This window comes from Falco biarmicus, chromosome 15 (assembly GCF_023638135.1).
Source record: "Falco biarmicus isolate bFalBia1 chromosome 15, bFalBia1.pri, whole genome shotgun sequence".
In the NCBI taxonomy this organism is placed as follows: Eukaryota; Metazoa; Chordata; class Aves; order Falconiformes; family Falconidae; genus Falco; species Falco biarmicus.
The window spans coordinates 18,505,087-18,522,113 of NC_079302.1; the positions used below are offsets into that span (position 1 = coordinate 18,505,087).

Below are 17,027 nucleotides of genomic sequence, written 5' to 3' on the forward strand. Positions count from 1 at the left end.
GTTCATGCGTGGGAGGAGAGTTGAATAGCTAATGTTCCCTGGATATGTGTGCTCTGTGTGCTTTCCCTACTACTGTTTCTTTTTCTTCCAAAATACAGAGATTCTCCTGGTTTCTCTGTTTTTTCCACTCTTGCTCACCTGTCATTGTAGCTTCCTCACTGTGCTTTCACAAAATCTGCAAGCTTCCTTCTGTCCAAGCTATAGGGTAATGCAGACGGCTTTTTCTTATAAATTGGAGGTGGCCGAGCAGTGTACTTGCACGGGAAATTTTCAAACACTTTATAATATGTACCTGCTTAGAAAAGACTGAGGCAATTGTAGAGCATAGGACTAAACAAAAGAGACACTTTTGAAAGCTTTGAAGTAGAAGCAGAAATCTCTGATTAGTGAAGTGATGTAAAATTTTTACAAAGCCAGTCACTCTTTATTTAATACGTTCTTTATTGATACTATGAAGCGTCCCCTACTCTTGCCCCATTGAAACTCAAAATGCGAAAAGATACCTTTACTGTGTGAAAACAAATGGTAGTAAGAAAAGGAGGAGGATGAAGTTAGGCAGTGGGGTTACAGCACAAGTGAAAAACCTGTTTTTTTTCCCAGTACCTCAGGGGAAAAGGCACTGTGTTGATCAGATAAATTCTCTTGTCTGTGGAAATGGCAAACAGAAACCATAGGGTTTAATATGCTGGGAAATGGTTACTGGGCAAGTAAAAACACCACTTAAACAAAACGATTAAGATGCTGCTGCCTGTAGCAGTGGAAGGACACTTTCAGAGGGAAACAGCTGTATGCAAACATTAAAACAGTGAGAGAAAAGGAATGCTGATATGGCGTAAATATTTAGATCTAAACAGTGGCTATTATAACATGTGCTACAAGTCCAAACATTAGGCTTTATTTCTGCCAGCTGAGTCTGATCAGGCAAGTATTAGTGCCATGCTCAGATTGCAAAAATCTCATAAATCACTCAGCCTTTCTTTTTGTGGCTGTTTTGCTGAGTTGGTGTTGAAGAGATGGGTAAATGCCGCAAAACTCTTAGCCTTTTCTGTATATTAATTTTAAGCCCAGGTTTTATTTCATATGTTGTACAGTTAATGTGAACCTTTGGCATATTTTTCCCATTTGAATAGTCTTTTAAAGGGAGAGTTAAATTATATCAGATGACTTGATAAACACCGATTGTTAAGGACAAATTGGAGTTCTGGACGGTTGTCCCTCATACGCGCTGTGCTGATGTAGTGTTTACCTTTTCAGGCAGCACCTTTTTGGTTTTATGGTTTTCGGGTTGGCTTTTTTGTTTGGGTTTTTTTTTGGGGGGTGGGGAGTGGGGTGGTTTTGTTTGTTTGTTCTGGGGTTTGGTGGTTTTCTGTTGGTTTTTCTTTAGTTTCAGACTATCTCGCCGTGTCATAATGAAGTTTACATTGTTGTCTGGATGGAAGCAAAAGTAAAATAATAATGAGTGTAAGACAGTCAAAGGAGACATTGGAAAGTAGGAGAAAGTCCTCTGTGATTAAAATTTCGAAAAATTATCTCATGCAGACATGTGTTCAAGATGTGGAATATCCAGCATTCCATCCAGTAAATGAAATGGGGTGGTTTTTTTGTAGTAGTATCCCAATAGATTTGCCATGTTCTGGAGATGGGCACCTTTAATTTCAGTTTACTTCTAGATTTTAGTGCATGTTGTTTCACTTATTTCCTTTGTGAGCCTAAGTAAGGACTGTCTTATCAGATTACTCTGAAGCATGTCTGTTTGGAAATAGCTAAATGACATGTTAAGCTCTCGAAATAGTGAAGGGAATACATGTGGAATTTACATGTCTAGAGAAGGATCAGCGGTCATCCTGAAAAGCCCATCAGATGAATTCTTCAGTGTAACTTTGTGTTTGGGCTTCCTCTGAACATTGTTCTGTGTGTTTCGTTCACCTGAACCTCTTACATTGAGTGTTTTAACTTTTTGTTTGTGACATCAAATGATTTTGGTGGTTTTATTTAGCAGAAGGAACCCCACATATAAAAGCATATGATGAAGAGAGTGTAGCCTCTCTGAGTACAACACAAGATGAGACGCAGGACAGTTTCCAGATGAACAATGGGACTCCAAATTCCAGTTATCTCCTGCAAGGTGGATACATGTTGGCTGCATCCTACTGGCCAAAGGCAAGTTTATATCACTACTATGAAAACAAAAGTTGTAGGGGAAGGTGGGCTGTGACTTTAGTACTCGATTAAAAATGTTAAACCTATACCACTGAGTTGTGGGGAAATCTTGGGAAAAGAAGTTTCGTTTATGGTAAATTATAGTAGAATGACGACAGCATTTTATACATCAGTGGTATGTAAAAGGGAGGATGGTCACATAGGAGATGAAAGGAAGCGTATTTAAGATGAAGATGGGACAATTTATCAGGTATTTGGATGTTCTTAAGTCCATGAGAAGAATTGTTTACAGTACTACAAAAGAATGTAAAAAATTAAATAGAGCAAGAAATTAGTTAGCTAAATACTACAAAACTTTTTGCAGTAGTAGTAGGACTCCTTCAGGTACGTTGCAGAATCCTGAGTCATGTGAATGTGTAGGCTGGCCGAAGCACTGGTGTAATACAACTTTTACGTTAAAACTTAACTATATGGCTCCGTATGTGAACTAGTGAAATTCTAAAGCATACTTTGAAAAGATAGTAACACTGAGTGACTGGAAATTCATCTTGCTTGAAATACCATTTTGAAGATCTTTAGTCATATCTGAATGTCTGTGGCTGACATGGCATGGAAGACCGTGGAGCAGTCTCTCACACTTCCAGCTAACTAGCTTAACTAACAAGATGAAGCAAAAATTGTAAATTGCTGGGATGTCTGTTCACTACGTAAACTGTAACTGTGATATATTTTTGGATAGTTTTCTTTCCTGACATATAAGGAGAATGAGACTGACTGCAGCATTTTCTGGGTCTGACAAATGTACTTGCTTTTATAGTCAGTGTTACGCTTATTGTAGTGTATGACTTTTCTTTTTTTAAGAGCAGGAAAACCCACATGCTGTTAATTTTTGTGACAGATTTCTTAAATGCTTGGGTTTTTGCAATAGTTCTAAAGCAATTTTAGCATCTTTCTAGCGTATTTAGTGTGTTGCTAGGCATATGCTATATAAAGCAATGAACACTGGTATTTTAATAAAAGAATAATTTCATAATCTTCTGGGGAACAGGCATGAGTTGCAAGTCAGCTTGCAAATTTGAGTCACATCACAAGCTTGTAACGAAGAAAATTTTCAAGGTCAAGCAGTTGAGGAAAGTCTGAAAAAGAAGGCAGTGCAGGAGACAAAACAGGTGATGAAGCAGGGAAAACAGATGTAGGATCTGATCCTCAGGAGCTTTTGGTTATTTTTACCTTTGCTCCTGGAAGGTGCGTTTAAATCTAAATACCACTTTTCATAGTTTTTGAATGTTCATTTTGAGAAGGGGAGCCTAACTTTGATGTCACAGGTGCTTGGCAGATTGTGACAGATTACATTCAGAGTGTGCAAAATTGGACTTTTTTAAATACAGGGAAGAGTCTTGAACTTGACCAAAAAAAAAAAAATTTGCTTAGAGAACAGGTAATTTTAGCACTCTGAAATTACCAGAAAATGTTTCTGGGGTCTGCTTGTACTTAGTTGAATTTATTGGGGCTTGAGATCTGTGTGTCATGCAGGTGTGTGAAGTCAAATCTGTGTTTGGTGTCTAAAGAATGCGAATGAGGAAAAATACGGCTTCGAAAGCTAAAACAAGATATGAGTAACAGTCTGTAGATTTAGTTTTCTCAATTACGTTTGTCAGATATGTTGTGGTGCTTCTCACAGGTTCAGAACCTGCTACCAGTGAGTCAAAGCCAGACCCTCAGATACTACTTTGGTAGTTAACATATATCTTTCCTTTAAAAATCAGTGAGATAGTGTGTTTCAAGTGGTTGTGGGCCCCAGACCCTGTATAGATGAGAGAGATTGCATATTTGCTTACAGGTGGTGAAATTAGTTACAGAGGTGCCTTTCACAAGCTCTTACAAGGAATTGGTACAAATCTAGGAACTTAGAAATCTTTTCAGTCCAAGTCCAGTGATGAAAAATGCTGTTTTTTCTTTTTAGAATTAGAACATAATGTTTAAATGTAATGTGTATGGTGTTGGTAAGCATTATTCTTACAGAGATACTTTCTGTTTTTTAGGATCGAGTTATGATTAATCGGCTTGACAGTATTTGTCAAACAGTGTTGAAAGGTAAATGGCCTTCAGCAAGAAGGAGCTATGACAGCAATACGGTGGCATCTTTCTACACAACCAAACTTCTGGATAGCCCTGGTGCAGCTGCAGATTACAGCGAGCCCGCTGCACCGACACCCCCTCTTGCAGGTGTTAAAGAAGAATATGATCAGTCACCGCAGATGTCAAAGGTGAAGAAGCATGTACGAGAAAAGGAGTTTACAGTGAAAATCAATGACGTATGTTTATTTTTATTGCCCTAGGACCTGATTGCGATTGCGGTGTGCGGCATGCTTTACCTGCAAGTGGCTGCCTGCTCTCACTCTCACTTCCTTCACACACTTGTTTGTGGGTATTTGGGTCTGCTGCTTCTGGGCATTGAGTGTTTGGGGTTTGGGTTTGTTTTTGGGGGGGTGGTTTTTTGTTTGTTTTTCCGATTTACATAAGCCACTGGAAGGAATCATTGTTATTTCTCTCTCTGAATTGAAATTTTGCCATTGTGGAGCTTCCTCAGACAGCCTGTTTCATGCTGTTTCTAAGAAATCTGGTTAGTAAAAAAGGGTATTTCTGGTGGTTGGCACTTTTCTAAATGTTTCGGCCTGTTGTATCCAGCAAGCACTTTCTTATTTCTTGGCCTTTTAAAGAGTTACAGTAGTAAGTGCAGGCTGGAAGCTTCCAACATTTTTCTTATCTGTAGTTTGAAACCTGTAGCATGTAAAAATACATCAAAATTTCCACTTGTATTTGGGTTTGGCATTTCTTTAGGACTGGATTAGGGAGGTAAGCACCTGTTCAGTGTCTGGATTTTTCAGTTAGGATAGTAGATAATCAAAGTTTACATTCATAGAAGCAATTCTATGGAACTTCTGTTCAGATTTTGTTTTTTACAGGGAGGAGAAGCAAGACTTTTTTTTAAGGTCTAATACAAGGTTTTCATCCTTCCTCAACTCTTCTGGAGTAACTGTATGTGAGAATCCTGATGATGAAGTACATATTTCTGCTTCAGAAGAGACTCTTCTAACCCTGGCATTTATTTAACAGGAAGGTGGTTTGAAATTGACTTTTCAGAAGCAGGGACTGTCTCAGAAAAGGCCATTTGAAAGTGACGAAGGTGCACTCGGACAGCAGCAATACCTGGCTCGGCTACGTGAACTCCAGAATGCTTCAGAAACCAGCCTTGTCAACTTCCCAAAATCACTTCCCAAATCAGGTACGTAAAATATCTGGGGGCCTAAGGGTTGGTATGAAATCTTATCTTCTGGGTTCTTCTGTTGACCTCTGTAGATACGTGGATAGGCAGTGGAAAGAGATGTCTGCAGTGTTGTTTGCTCTAAACTGCAGTCTGGGGGAATTCTCTCCCAGTGTGTTAGCAAACTGGGCACCGGTTGAGGCATGAGCTTGGACCACATGAATACTCTCTGACAGTGTCAGTTATTGTAATGTTATTAGAATGATGCTGTTAGACATTATGAATATCTTTACAAGAAGGTGTTCCTAATTGTAAAGTGCATCACTGTACCCTGACAGTAATCAGTTTAACTCAGAACTTAGTGTGGCTAGTTAATAAGTAAAGATGAAGAGTTCTGGATGATGCCTGTGTCAATTCGCACTCTTCGTATTCTTTCCTGCATTTCACGCAAAGAAACAGTAGAGGATCTAGAACCAATTTTTGGCTGGCAGCCAAAAATGCGTAGCTTATTTTCACAAAAGGTAAGAGTAAGTGTACACTGGCAAATAAAAAGGAGCCTAAAGCAAATTTTTTTGTTAAAATTTCTATTAAAACATTTGAAATAATTAGAATTGGGTGCTTGATTCAGGCCAGCTACTGATTAAATGGCTGCAGTTCACTGAGACTGCATATGTAAGTGGAGGAGACAATCTCCTTTTAAAAAAAAAAGTACTACCTGTCACTTGCATTTTGTACTTTCTTGTTGCAGCACAGCATTAAGGTCTTGTTATAAACATTTATTTAAGGATGTCTGCCTTCACGTGTGTGTGTGGTGTCAGTGGTTTTTAGCAGCTCTACCTCCCTGTACAGATTTCTTTGGAGTGGGTAGGGGGCAGCAATAGGAAACTTTCGTAGTAGAGTCGCTTTCAGAGTCTTGGTATTAATAGTGTTTAAACCAGTCATAAAACAATAGGCAATTTCTGTTAGTATTTACATGTAGAAATTAAATGCACTTGCAGTATTCTAGTTAATTTTATTTCCAGACGTGTTTCTTGTTATAAACAGCTCAAGCATCTGACGCTGATTTTATTACATCATTAATTAGGTACTTCCAGTCACTTAACAGCCAGTGCCAATGGAATCATAGTTGACAGTCAGCCTGCAGTCAAAAAGAGAAGAGGAAGGAGGAAGAATGTGGAGGGAGTTGATGTCCTCTTCATAAATAGAAATAAACAGCCTAATCATGTAAGTAAAGTTACATTTTTGTATGCAAAAATAAGGTCCAGATTACTATTAATCCCCTAACTGAGCATAACTAGATGTCAACATACAACAAAAAATGCTGTTGGGTTTGGGTTTTTTCCGAGACTGTTAACTGAGAGTTTGACTACACAAATGAGAACTGGTGGAGTTCTACTAAACACCAGATAGATACAATACTGGTAACTGTTTTTAAAAAGTAAGTTTAATTGTGGCTTTGATTAACTGTAATTAACAATGTATTATTAAAACCTTGATATTTGACCTAGCAACACTTCAGGACATCCTTCCCCATACGTTTCTTACGGGACCTGATTGTACAGTGCCTTGGAGAGCTGTCCAAGGCATGAGTAGTCTCACTGAGTCCCTGAGCGTGCGTAATGATCTGCAGGACTGTGTCCCTCGTTGTATGGTACACAAAATAATTTTTCTGTGGAGAACTTAGTCAAATGTTTTGAATTTCTCCAGGTTAACCCAGGTATTAACTCCTGTCAAGTTGCTGCAGGAATAAACCCAGCACTCACTTACACGCAGTCCCAAGGCATGCTTGATGCAGAGAGTCCAGTTCCTGTTATTAACCTAAAAGATGGAACAAGGCTTGCAGGTGATGATGCCCCCAAAAGAAAAGATTTAGAAAGGTGGCTTAAAGAACATCCCGGCTATGTGGAAGATTCAGGAGCTTGTATTCCTGTGAGTATTCCTTTCAGCTCTGCTTTAGCTAAATAGCAAAACATTTCTCATAGAATGTATTTGGATTTGTATTCAAAAAGATATAAATAATAATACCTGGAAAAAGTATAGCGCTGTTGAAAACTGTAAAATTATTAAAACAAAGCAATGGCTAGAGGAATCGGAGGATTTCGTGCTTTTTGCTGGGCTGCTTCTGTGGTTGTGATTAGTATTGTTACTGAAATATTTCTGAAATCAAAGATTACTTCAGATGAATGCCTGACTCAAGAGATTGCACAGATATCTCGCCATTTTTAAAACAGTTATGTCAGAAGGATAATTGGCTTTTTAATTCCTTCATAACAGAGGATGCAGCTGCATGATGGGAGGCCCAAACAAAAAAGACACCGTTGTCGAAACCCTAACAAACTGGATGTCAATAGTTTGACTGGTGAAGAACGTGTTCAGCTCATAAACAGAAGAAACGCCCGAAAGGTATTCATAATGCTGTTGCCATTCTGATGTTCCCCAAAATGAAGAACTACCCTTGCTGTCTGTCTACTGCCCATGCTAAAACACTGCGCACAAATGAAACATTTGTAAGGTTTTGGCACCCAGCAAGAAAGTAAACAATAATCTTCTAGTCAGTGTTTTGCAACTATGAAAATATGTAAGATACAGCTAGAAACTTACCCTGTGGTTTATGTTCAGATAAAATGGAACACTCAATATTTGGCAATATTTATGCCACTAATATGGAGGCATGGGCACTGAAATATATGTCATTGTGATCAAAGTAGCAACATTCTCAGAAGTTCTAAATAATGTGTACGTCTTCCAACTACTACTTCTGACATGATGAAAATTATATTTTGCGTAGAACCTTGTCCATTGGAATTGCTTAAATCCTGTCTACTGCATTGTTTTGCTTTTTTCTTTTTTGAGTTCTCTGACATTTGACTGTCGTGGTTCAGCAGCATGTGTCTGTTGTAAATCACATTGCTAGGCGAAACAGTAGTGTAACAGGGGAATTCTTTTCTAATGTCCCGACAGTGGAAGATGGGAGATAAGGTGCCGAATTCAAATTGCCTAAAGTTTGGGAATGGAATAATGCGTTTGAATAGGCCTTGGGAAAAGCTAAAAGGCAGTGCTCAAGGAAAGCATGCAGAACGTTACTGTTGTTTATTGAATAAATTTGGACAGGTGTGTGGGATGGTCTCTTTGAATGTCAGTGTAGTACCAGAACAGCAGTCCGGTGGGAGTCTCTGAGGTATTGTGTCAACCTGTGGAGCATTTTGTCTTGTGATACTGCTAGCTTGTCCTTCTGTTACAGAGCAGTTGCAAGGAAAGCGGGATTATTTTTTTTGTGTGCTACTGTATTAAGGTCAGAAGCTTTGTGCATCCATAGAGGAGAGTGAGGCAGAATTTGAGAGTCTTTAATCTCCTCGGTGCGTTGATACAGCAGCTCTGAAGAGCAACCTGTGTGGCTGCCAGTCTCTTGAAACACAGACCCTCGGCTGCTCTACAGTAATCCATGCCCTGAGGAATCTTTTCAAAGTTGATGATCAAGGAGTGAGAGATTTGATCTGTGCTTGCTGTTAAAGCCTATGTTTTCATGATGGCTTTTTTCCTCTTAACAGATTTCTACACCATAGTTGAGACTCTGTTACTTTATTAATCTCATTTTTCCCATTTATAACCAGTTTCCAGACAAAACTCATTTTGTCTCATTGTCTTTTTTAGTTCAGTTACACATTTAGTAGCAGGGGGTGAGGGGACCAAAAGTAGCCTGGAAAATGTGAGTTTAAGTTGCTGTTTATAGAGAAGGTTGAACAGAAACTGGAATTCTTTCTCCTTCCTTCTTTCTACCATTTCTTCTTTCCTTCTGGATCTGAGTAATACTTCTGACTAACCGGAGAGCTTACTCTCCTGCTTATATGATTTTATTAGGACATGCTGTTTAGCCATCTTAACTTGGCCTTTTTTGTGTGAAAGAAAATACAAGAAATAATTTCACAGAAGAAGCAGAGCCTTTTAATAGAAGTGTTTTTAGAAGTTGACTGAGATGATAGGACTGATGTAGTAGATAAAGGAAAAGTTTTAACAGGTTTGTGGTTACAACCTTCTCGGTAATACCTGGACCACCGTTAGCTATTCATGTGGTTGCTCTTCCATTCATTGCATGTCTTCATAAACTCTGATATTAAACATTAGTAGGAATGTCTAATACGAAAGTTGCAAAGCGTGAGTTTAATAGATGAGTGTGAGTTTAGTAGACTTAAAACAAACCAAAGAATATTTCACATAACTTCACCGGGAATCGGTCAAAACCCGTGTCATACTCATTGATAGTTTAAAGTGAGGCTTTTATTTGTATTGTTTTACATAAAAGGCAAAAGTGAAAGTGTGAGGTATGAATGTTGCCTTTTTTTCTTACTGAATGAGAAGTATTTCCTGACTTCTATCTTTTTCTTCTCAGGTGGGGGGTGCATTTGCTCCCCCTCTCAAGGATTTGTGCAGGTTCTTGAAAGAAAATCCAGAGTATGGAGTGGCTCCTGAATGGGGAGAAGTTGTAAAACAGTCTGTGAGTATTTGCAGAACGAGATAACCATGACATGAAATGTATTTTAAAAACAAAGAAGGCAAACAGGGGAAAAAAAAGGCGTGCCAACAGGCACACTTTTCATTTCGGGTACTGCATTAAGTGTGGAATGTGAGTCAATGTTAGCTTTTCTTTCTGCCAGCTCAGTTCCCTAAGCTGGTTTGCTGGCACAGCTGTGAGTTGGAGCAAGGGAGGAACAGTGGCTGGCAACCCCAAATTAGAGATTTGTTTGAAGGTGCTGTAATACTGTGACGTTTTCATCTCATAAATGTAGCCTTGAAGATTTTTAAGAAAGGTATTAGCCCCCAGAATACTTCCTTATTCTTAAAGTTAAGTTAGGAAGATAAATACAATTTTAAATATTCATTTTACTTCTGAATTAATTCACTTTCAATGTGCGCCTTGAAGAAATAGGTATCCTCAATCAAAACGTAAATAAAAAATTAATATAGCTATTTTCTACTACTTAAAACGTCTGTTTTCTATTTGTTAAAGATTCTCACTAAAAAGTAGTGTTGAGATTCCAGTGGAGGGAACAAGGATAATAGTCTCCACTACAACTTTAGCGTTGCCCATGTGCTCCTTCTGTATGGAATACCAACAGAGTATTACAGACCCTGGTAGTCCCGAGTCAGCTTCTTACTAGTTGCAAATGCACTCAGGGAGTTTGAGGGTTTGTTCTGTCTGAGCTTTGTACTTCATTACATTTAAAAGAAGGAAGTTTTTTGATAGGCTTTGTCCACAGTTCCAACAAAACAGCAGGTATGCATTTTCATTATGGGAATTATTGTATAGCCGTTATCTCTTTCCTTTTAAGTGTGGCTGGTTCAAGCATGGTGTATGGTTCTGAGTTCTTTCCCTGTTTGCCTCGAAGATAAGGACAATATTTTGAACCTTAAAAAGTTGTGTTGTATAATGAAGAATGGTTTCTGGATAACCCAGTTACTCTTCCGTTCCCTGTGTCTAACAGAAATGAGGGTGGTTTTGTCAAGGTTCATGTGAAGTCTGTTTCCTCACCTGCTATTAACTTCTCAGAAGTATATTATATTTGCGCTACACTTCAGCCTCTAGCAAAGAAATGACCAAGTTAATTTTTTTTTCCCTAGTTCACTGTCAGCAGAATTTGTAATCTTTCTGTGAAGTTCCAAATGCCAGGCTCTCCAATACCCTTGTGGGACACTCTGTTAGAAAAATAGGTGACTAGGAATAGGATTAGGCTGCAGTGATTAAAGGTGTAAATAATAGCAGAATTACTTTTAGAATTTAGTCGTTACCCGCAGGACAGAAGAACAGAGCAAGAGTTCTGAATTCCTCTAGTTGTGTTAGACTAGTTTAAATTAGAGAGAGCTGCTGGAGAAAAAAAGGCTGGTGTAGTATGGAGATAAGTAATAGTTGCAATCTTAAGATTGCCATTTTTAAGAGGAATTTTCAAGACAATGTGTTTCAAAGGGAATATTAGGTCCATTGTAACTCTTTCTTCATTGTTAGGTAGGAGGGCTTACAGAGGTGAAGTAATACTGTGCAAGCCCTAAAAAGAAGTGCTCTCAGTTTCGTTTTAATACAGCTTGAGTCTTTACTATTTATTGTCAAGTTTATGGGTGAGGTGAGGTACGAGGATGTTTAACAGACACTAGCAACAATAAAAAGGGCTTAGAGCTCGTTGGTCTAGGTGCAATCACACATTTCTATTTAAATTAAATAACTAATTTTTTTAATTAAGCTGTCCAATGATTGGAATGTGGTAGTATTGCAAAGCAATGCTGGTTTATGTTTTAAATTGAGATTGCTCCTATAATTAGCTGTGTTTGGCTTGATCTGCAAACAAACCTCTAAGGACAAGTTAGCAAAGGGTGCGAGAGAACACCTGAGTAGACCTCGCTGTGGAAATGGGTCTTTAGACATGTCAGATGTGATGGCATGGAGTCACCACAAATTGCAGTGAGCTGTCTGGAGATGAAGCTGCTGTGCTAACATACCAGAATAATCTTTGACACCATTACTGTACACTTGGGTGTTACGTTGGCTTTTACTTCTCCATCTTTGAGCTCTCAAAATACTAAAAATACCCGATGTGTCTCTTGCAGGGATTTCTTCCAGAAGGTATGTTTGACCGTATTCTCACTGGACCTGTTGTGCGGGAAGAAGTAAGCCGGAGAGGAAGGCGCCCCAAAAGCGAGATTGCTAAGGCAACAGCAGCTGCAGCAGCTGCCACCGCTGCAAGCGTGTCAGTTAACCCTCTGCTAGCTAACGGATTGCTTCCAGGAGTGGATCTGCCTGGTCTTCAGGCCTTACAACAAAACCTGCAAAACCTGCAGTCGCTGCAAGTAACAGCAGGGTTAATGGGAATGCCAGCTGGCTTAACTACTGGAGGAGAAGCTAAGAACATGGCTGCCATGTTCCCCATGCTGCTGTCAGGGATGGCTGGATTACCAAACTTGCTGGGCATGGGAGGACTTCTAACAAAGTCTGCAGAATCAATTTCAGAGGAGAAAAAGGGAAGCGATTCGAAAGAGGCAGATACAAAGAAAGAAAGGACAGAAGACCAAAATACGGATACTGGTGGTGAAAACTCTGTTTCAAGTTCTCCTTCAACATCCTCGGCTGCTGCAGCTGCCAATCCTCTCTCTCTTAATCCATTACTTTTGTCCAACATACTTTACCCAGGGATGCTTCTCACTCCAGGCCTTAATCTTCATATCCCAGCTTTGTCTCAGTCTAATATTTTTGATGTACAGAACAGTGAAAGCAATGACACGGGCTCAGCCAAGCCCACAGAAGAAAAGGAGGAAAATTCTCGGGTTAGAGATCAGGAAGACAAAGGGGGAACAGAGCCAAGCTCTCACAACGAAAACAGCACAGATGAGGGTTCAGAGAAAGCAGATGCTTCATCTGGATCTGATAGTACATCGTCTTCATCTGAGGATTCAGATTCTAGTGATGAAGACTGACCCCAGACTCTGCACTTAAATTATAAACTGATTTTGAATTTATTCTTTAATTATTTCATTGTAAATAACCCAGTGTTGAGTGCATCAATGATTTACTGACCGAACATTTCAGTATTTGTTTAGAAGTGCAAACTGCTTTCAGAGACGTTTTGCATGTAATATTTCTTGAAGTTCATAAGTTTCTGAACTTGTATGTACTATCAAATACACAATGGTGTAAAATTACAACAAAAGGCATTATAATTTTGTTGGGGGGTTAATTTTATGAAAATAATGCTCAAGTAAGAGCTGTATATTTAATATATTTGCAGTGAACACAGAATACTTTATGCATATTATTGATTTAATTTGAATATAGTTTTACAGCCTCCTTGACACTTATAATTTACAGATCAAAACTCAGCAATAATTTGGGCAGCTAATGAATGTCATGAAAGCTGTAGAATCTACATCACCATCCATTGCTTTAATTACATGAAAATGCTCTAGTGTTGTGATGCACTGCTGTTTCCAATTCAGGTACAAGTGTGTTTAAAAGAAGATAAATTTTTTCCCAATCAGCCAATTGAACTGGCTACCTGTTACCTCAGCTGAGTTAGTTTAGGACGTTTACATTGGTTTCTATTACTTGTTTTCAGGTTTTGTTTTGTTTTCTAAAGACATCCTGTATATCATGTTAAAATCTGAGTTATTTGAGATATGACTGTTGGGTTGTTTTTTTCCCCCCCCTTATTACAGCTGTTCTCTTTGACGGCAGTAAGGGGGAAATTAAAGCAAAAACTGTCTTATCTCATGCTACTTGGCACCATGTAGATCTATTTAGTTTACACCTTGCAAAGTTTTGGGCTCCCTCTGCAGAATTAAAAGTCCCAAAATGAGGAGTAGTTTCCCCAAGACTCAGAAGAGGCAAACTGTCATAAAGTGCCACTGAAAAGACCTTTCAACACTGCATACTTCATGTAAAAATTGTTTGTTTGCTTTGTTTGTGTAGATTTCTATTTGTGTTTTATGTCATAAAACCTCCTGGAGTTACCAGTTAATAATGGTAAATAAAGTACCGATAGTTTCGAACTCCTTTTGAGTTTAAACTTCTCCGCAGATTTAAATCTGACTAAATATTAAATATTACTCAAAATCATTATTGGGATGTCACTTCATATATTATGCTGAGTTACCCACTGAAGAAAAAGCACTTTGAATAGTAAGGAAGACAAATTATTCCTAGAAACCACAGTAACAGGGCATAAGGCATCTGTTCGAGTCCAAATCCTTAGAACCCTTTACTATATGAAATCTGTCGAAGATTTGATGTGCGATATGATTCCTCCTTCTTCTTAAGCTGCTATTACTCTGACACAGTCAAAGGCCCAGATCCACATTTACAGAAGTTCTGAACTGACTGACTTCAGTTGACCTCTGTTACATCGTTTGCGGTCCAAGAATAGGCAAGTGTTAAGAGAAAATAGACACAGGTACTAGTAGAAGTCATTGAAAAAGCTTTACAAAGGGATAAATTTAAAAATAAAAAACAAAAACTGTATATTTTGATATAGTTCTGTTGCTTGCTTGTACAGTAAAACAACTGTGTTGTTTTTTTATCAAGAACTTTACCAATGAAATATAAGTTTCTATGTGCAAAATAACTAGCCCCATGATTAGAAGCAGTATTACATGTAATTACACAACTGTACAACTACCATTTGGATTGTGCTGGTTATGTATTTTCCCAAATAGTATTCTGATTTTTGGCCCTTCACGCAGTGTCTTAGCAATAGTAAAAATGAAAAACTGCCAAGAGAAGGGGGTAGCAATTCTTCACCATAAAAAAAAAAAAAGGTATTATTTAATATTTTGCCCTTTGTAATATAGCACTTTTATTTAACTAGGATGCATCTATGAAATAGCCAAAGTTTTACAAACAGTAATTAAATTAGTTTGCTGATGGAGTATGTCAACAATACCATCGTTCCCACCCTTACCCCACAAAACAAATCCTAAATCTTGTGGCTAAAACCTAATTTATATCAGATTTATGAAATAAAGTATTTTCCTAATTATGGTCAAGTGAGTTTGGTTACCATTCTAGTAATTCTTTCTATGTAATAAGGCAATTACAGTTTCAAGTAATGAAGGCTGGTGTAGACTTGAACATAATATATTGGGTTTATTTTTAATCGGTTTGAACCAGAAGGGGAGAAAATGTCCCACTGTCAGCTAAACTATATGCAAATACGGTTGTATAAAGTTAAGGGTTATAAGGAAACCTCAGTAGAATTACACTAATACTGAAGTTAAAATTAAAAGGATATCCAAGGTGATGATAAAAGTGTGTGTTGGTAGTTACTAAAAGAACTTTAGCTGTTATTGCCTTGTATTTCTATCCCTTGTTTCAGGCTTCATGATCCAAGTCTTAGTCCAGGTTTTTTTTGGACATTTGCAATATTTGCCAGTTGTGTTCTGTGTAGTCTGAATTTGCTTTCTGTAGTTGAACAAGCGTCTTAAAAAGTCATTTGTAATTTATTGAATTACTTTCTATGATGTTCTATAGAGCAAATGGAAGTTTAATTATTTTTTATTAAACATATTCTTTGACTACCCATGATGTTGGCCTCAGTATGTGAAAATAATGCTGTCTGTGTTAGGATTAAACATGTATCTTTCAGCAGCAAAAGTTAATTTCCAGTGTTAAGCTTTAATGCTGAAATTATTCTTCAGGCCTTAAAAAGAGTAAGAAAAAAAAAACAAACTCAAGCCAAGCATGTAAACACCACCACCACGCCCCTCCTCCCCCAAGACCATGCCTTACTGATGTATAATTTTTCTGGGAATGAATTTCCTGTTACTCTGTTGTCTTACAAACAAGCTGTTGTTCCAGCCATTCAGTAGTTACGGTTAGAAAGGAATATACAGTCTAGGTTCTGGTCTGAAAGTTTGAAATAATGACGCATCTCATGTTCCAGGGTAAGCAGCAAAGTACCTTTGGAATCTTTCTTTTTAAAACGCTGCATTACTTTCTATGCATTTGCTAAATCTTTTAATTACGTACAATGCACTTACTATTGCTATTTTTTGTGTATTTATGCAGGTCACGGACATGTCTGCTGAACGTCAGTAGCCTGCTGCTTGTCAGCTGCCCACTTCTTTTAACTTGTCATTGCAGCTGAGTGTTTGAGTGGTATCCGTAGTTATTCCAGTCTGGATTTTGTCTTCAGATCACGATCGTCCTTTCTGAGCTGCTTTCTCAAGTCTGTACACAGGTGATAAAAATGCACGTATGCATAGGAGCTCTGTTCTCATGTTCTCCCCTGTGTCTTTTTTCCTTCGAAGTCTTGCAGAATCCCTACGAGTATTTTTAACGTATATTTCTAGCAGGTCTATTAGAAACATCACAGAATTAAAAAAGGAGGGAAAAAAAAAGGAGAGGGGAGAGGAGGAATCATGTCTTGTAATTTTACAATCCAGTCCTGTTAGTCTGTAAATGGAAATATAACTAGATCTATTTTTCGATGTAACTGTTTCCAAGGAACAGAGAATCTAGGCGCAGTATTGGTGTTTAATTTCTTGCACTCCTTTGAACTGTTTTGGAACAGTATCTGGTGTTTTGCAACAGGCTGTGATTAGGTGAGACTATTAACAAGATGTCCCACGCAAATTGCTGTCCTGTGTTACCTCTCGTCTCTGAAAAAATTCCTTCTGCCATGTTATTTAGTAATATATTTTTTATTTGTTGCTCTTTACGACAGTACTCGCACCTTCAGAATGAATGTTTACTTGTTAAAGCCTGCATTTAAGCTGCAGCGAGAGGAAGTGTGCCTGGTGTACGTGGCTAGTATAAAGGGATCTGCAGTGCAGCATTGCATGAAATCACTCGCAATGGGAAGGTTACTAACACTCAGTTGTATGAACAGTTTCTGATCGAGTTCTGTTACACCCCATAATTATCTTCAATATGAGGGAGCTGTGCCAGCATAATGTGGGGTCTACGCTGCTGTAGTTGACCAACACTTCAAATTTTGTAGTTGACCAACACTTCCAGCTGTGCATTGCTGGAACATCACGGTTATGCTGGTATCTGCAGAGCAGGCTAATTACACTAGTGTAGCTACGGGAGTTTACAAAATAACTCTCCTGGCTTATCTGAATG

At 38.3% G+C, this 17,027-nt stretch overlaps 1 protein-coding gene across 9 annotated transcripts in view; it reads left to right on the top strand.

The window, feature by feature from the left end:
• The window catches only part of CHD9 (chromodomain helicase DNA binding protein 9), a 99,672-nt gene extending 84,192 nt beyond the window's left edge, over positions 1 to 15,480 (top strand). For 8 of the 9 annotated variants that reach the window (XM_056360428.1, XM_056360424.1, XM_056360426.1 and 5 more), the window contains 8 exons: positions 1,997 to 2,160; positions 4,203 to 4,475; positions 5,278 to 5,446; positions 6,510 to 6,649; positions 7,133 to 7,354; positions 7,700 to 7,828; positions 9,813 to 9,917; positions 12,020 to 15,480. In XM_056360428.1, the coding sequence (XP_056216403.1) occupies positions 1,997 to 2,160; positions 4,203 to 4,475; positions 5,278 to 5,446; positions 6,510 to 6,649; positions 7,133 to 7,354; positions 7,700 to 7,828; positions 9,813 to 9,917; positions 12,020 to 12,883 (2,066 nt within the window). In that variant the 3' untranslated portion in view covers positions 12,884 to 15,480. The remainder of the gene's footprint in view (positions 1 to 1,996; positions 2,161 to 4,202; positions 4,476 to 5,277; positions 5,447 to 6,509; positions 6,650 to 7,132; positions 7,355 to 7,699; positions 7,829 to 9,812; positions 9,918 to 12,019) is intronic. The other variant, XM_056360429.1, reaches the window with a different exon arrangement.
• The last annotated feature ends 1,547 nt before the right edge of the window (positions 15,481 to 17,027 follow it).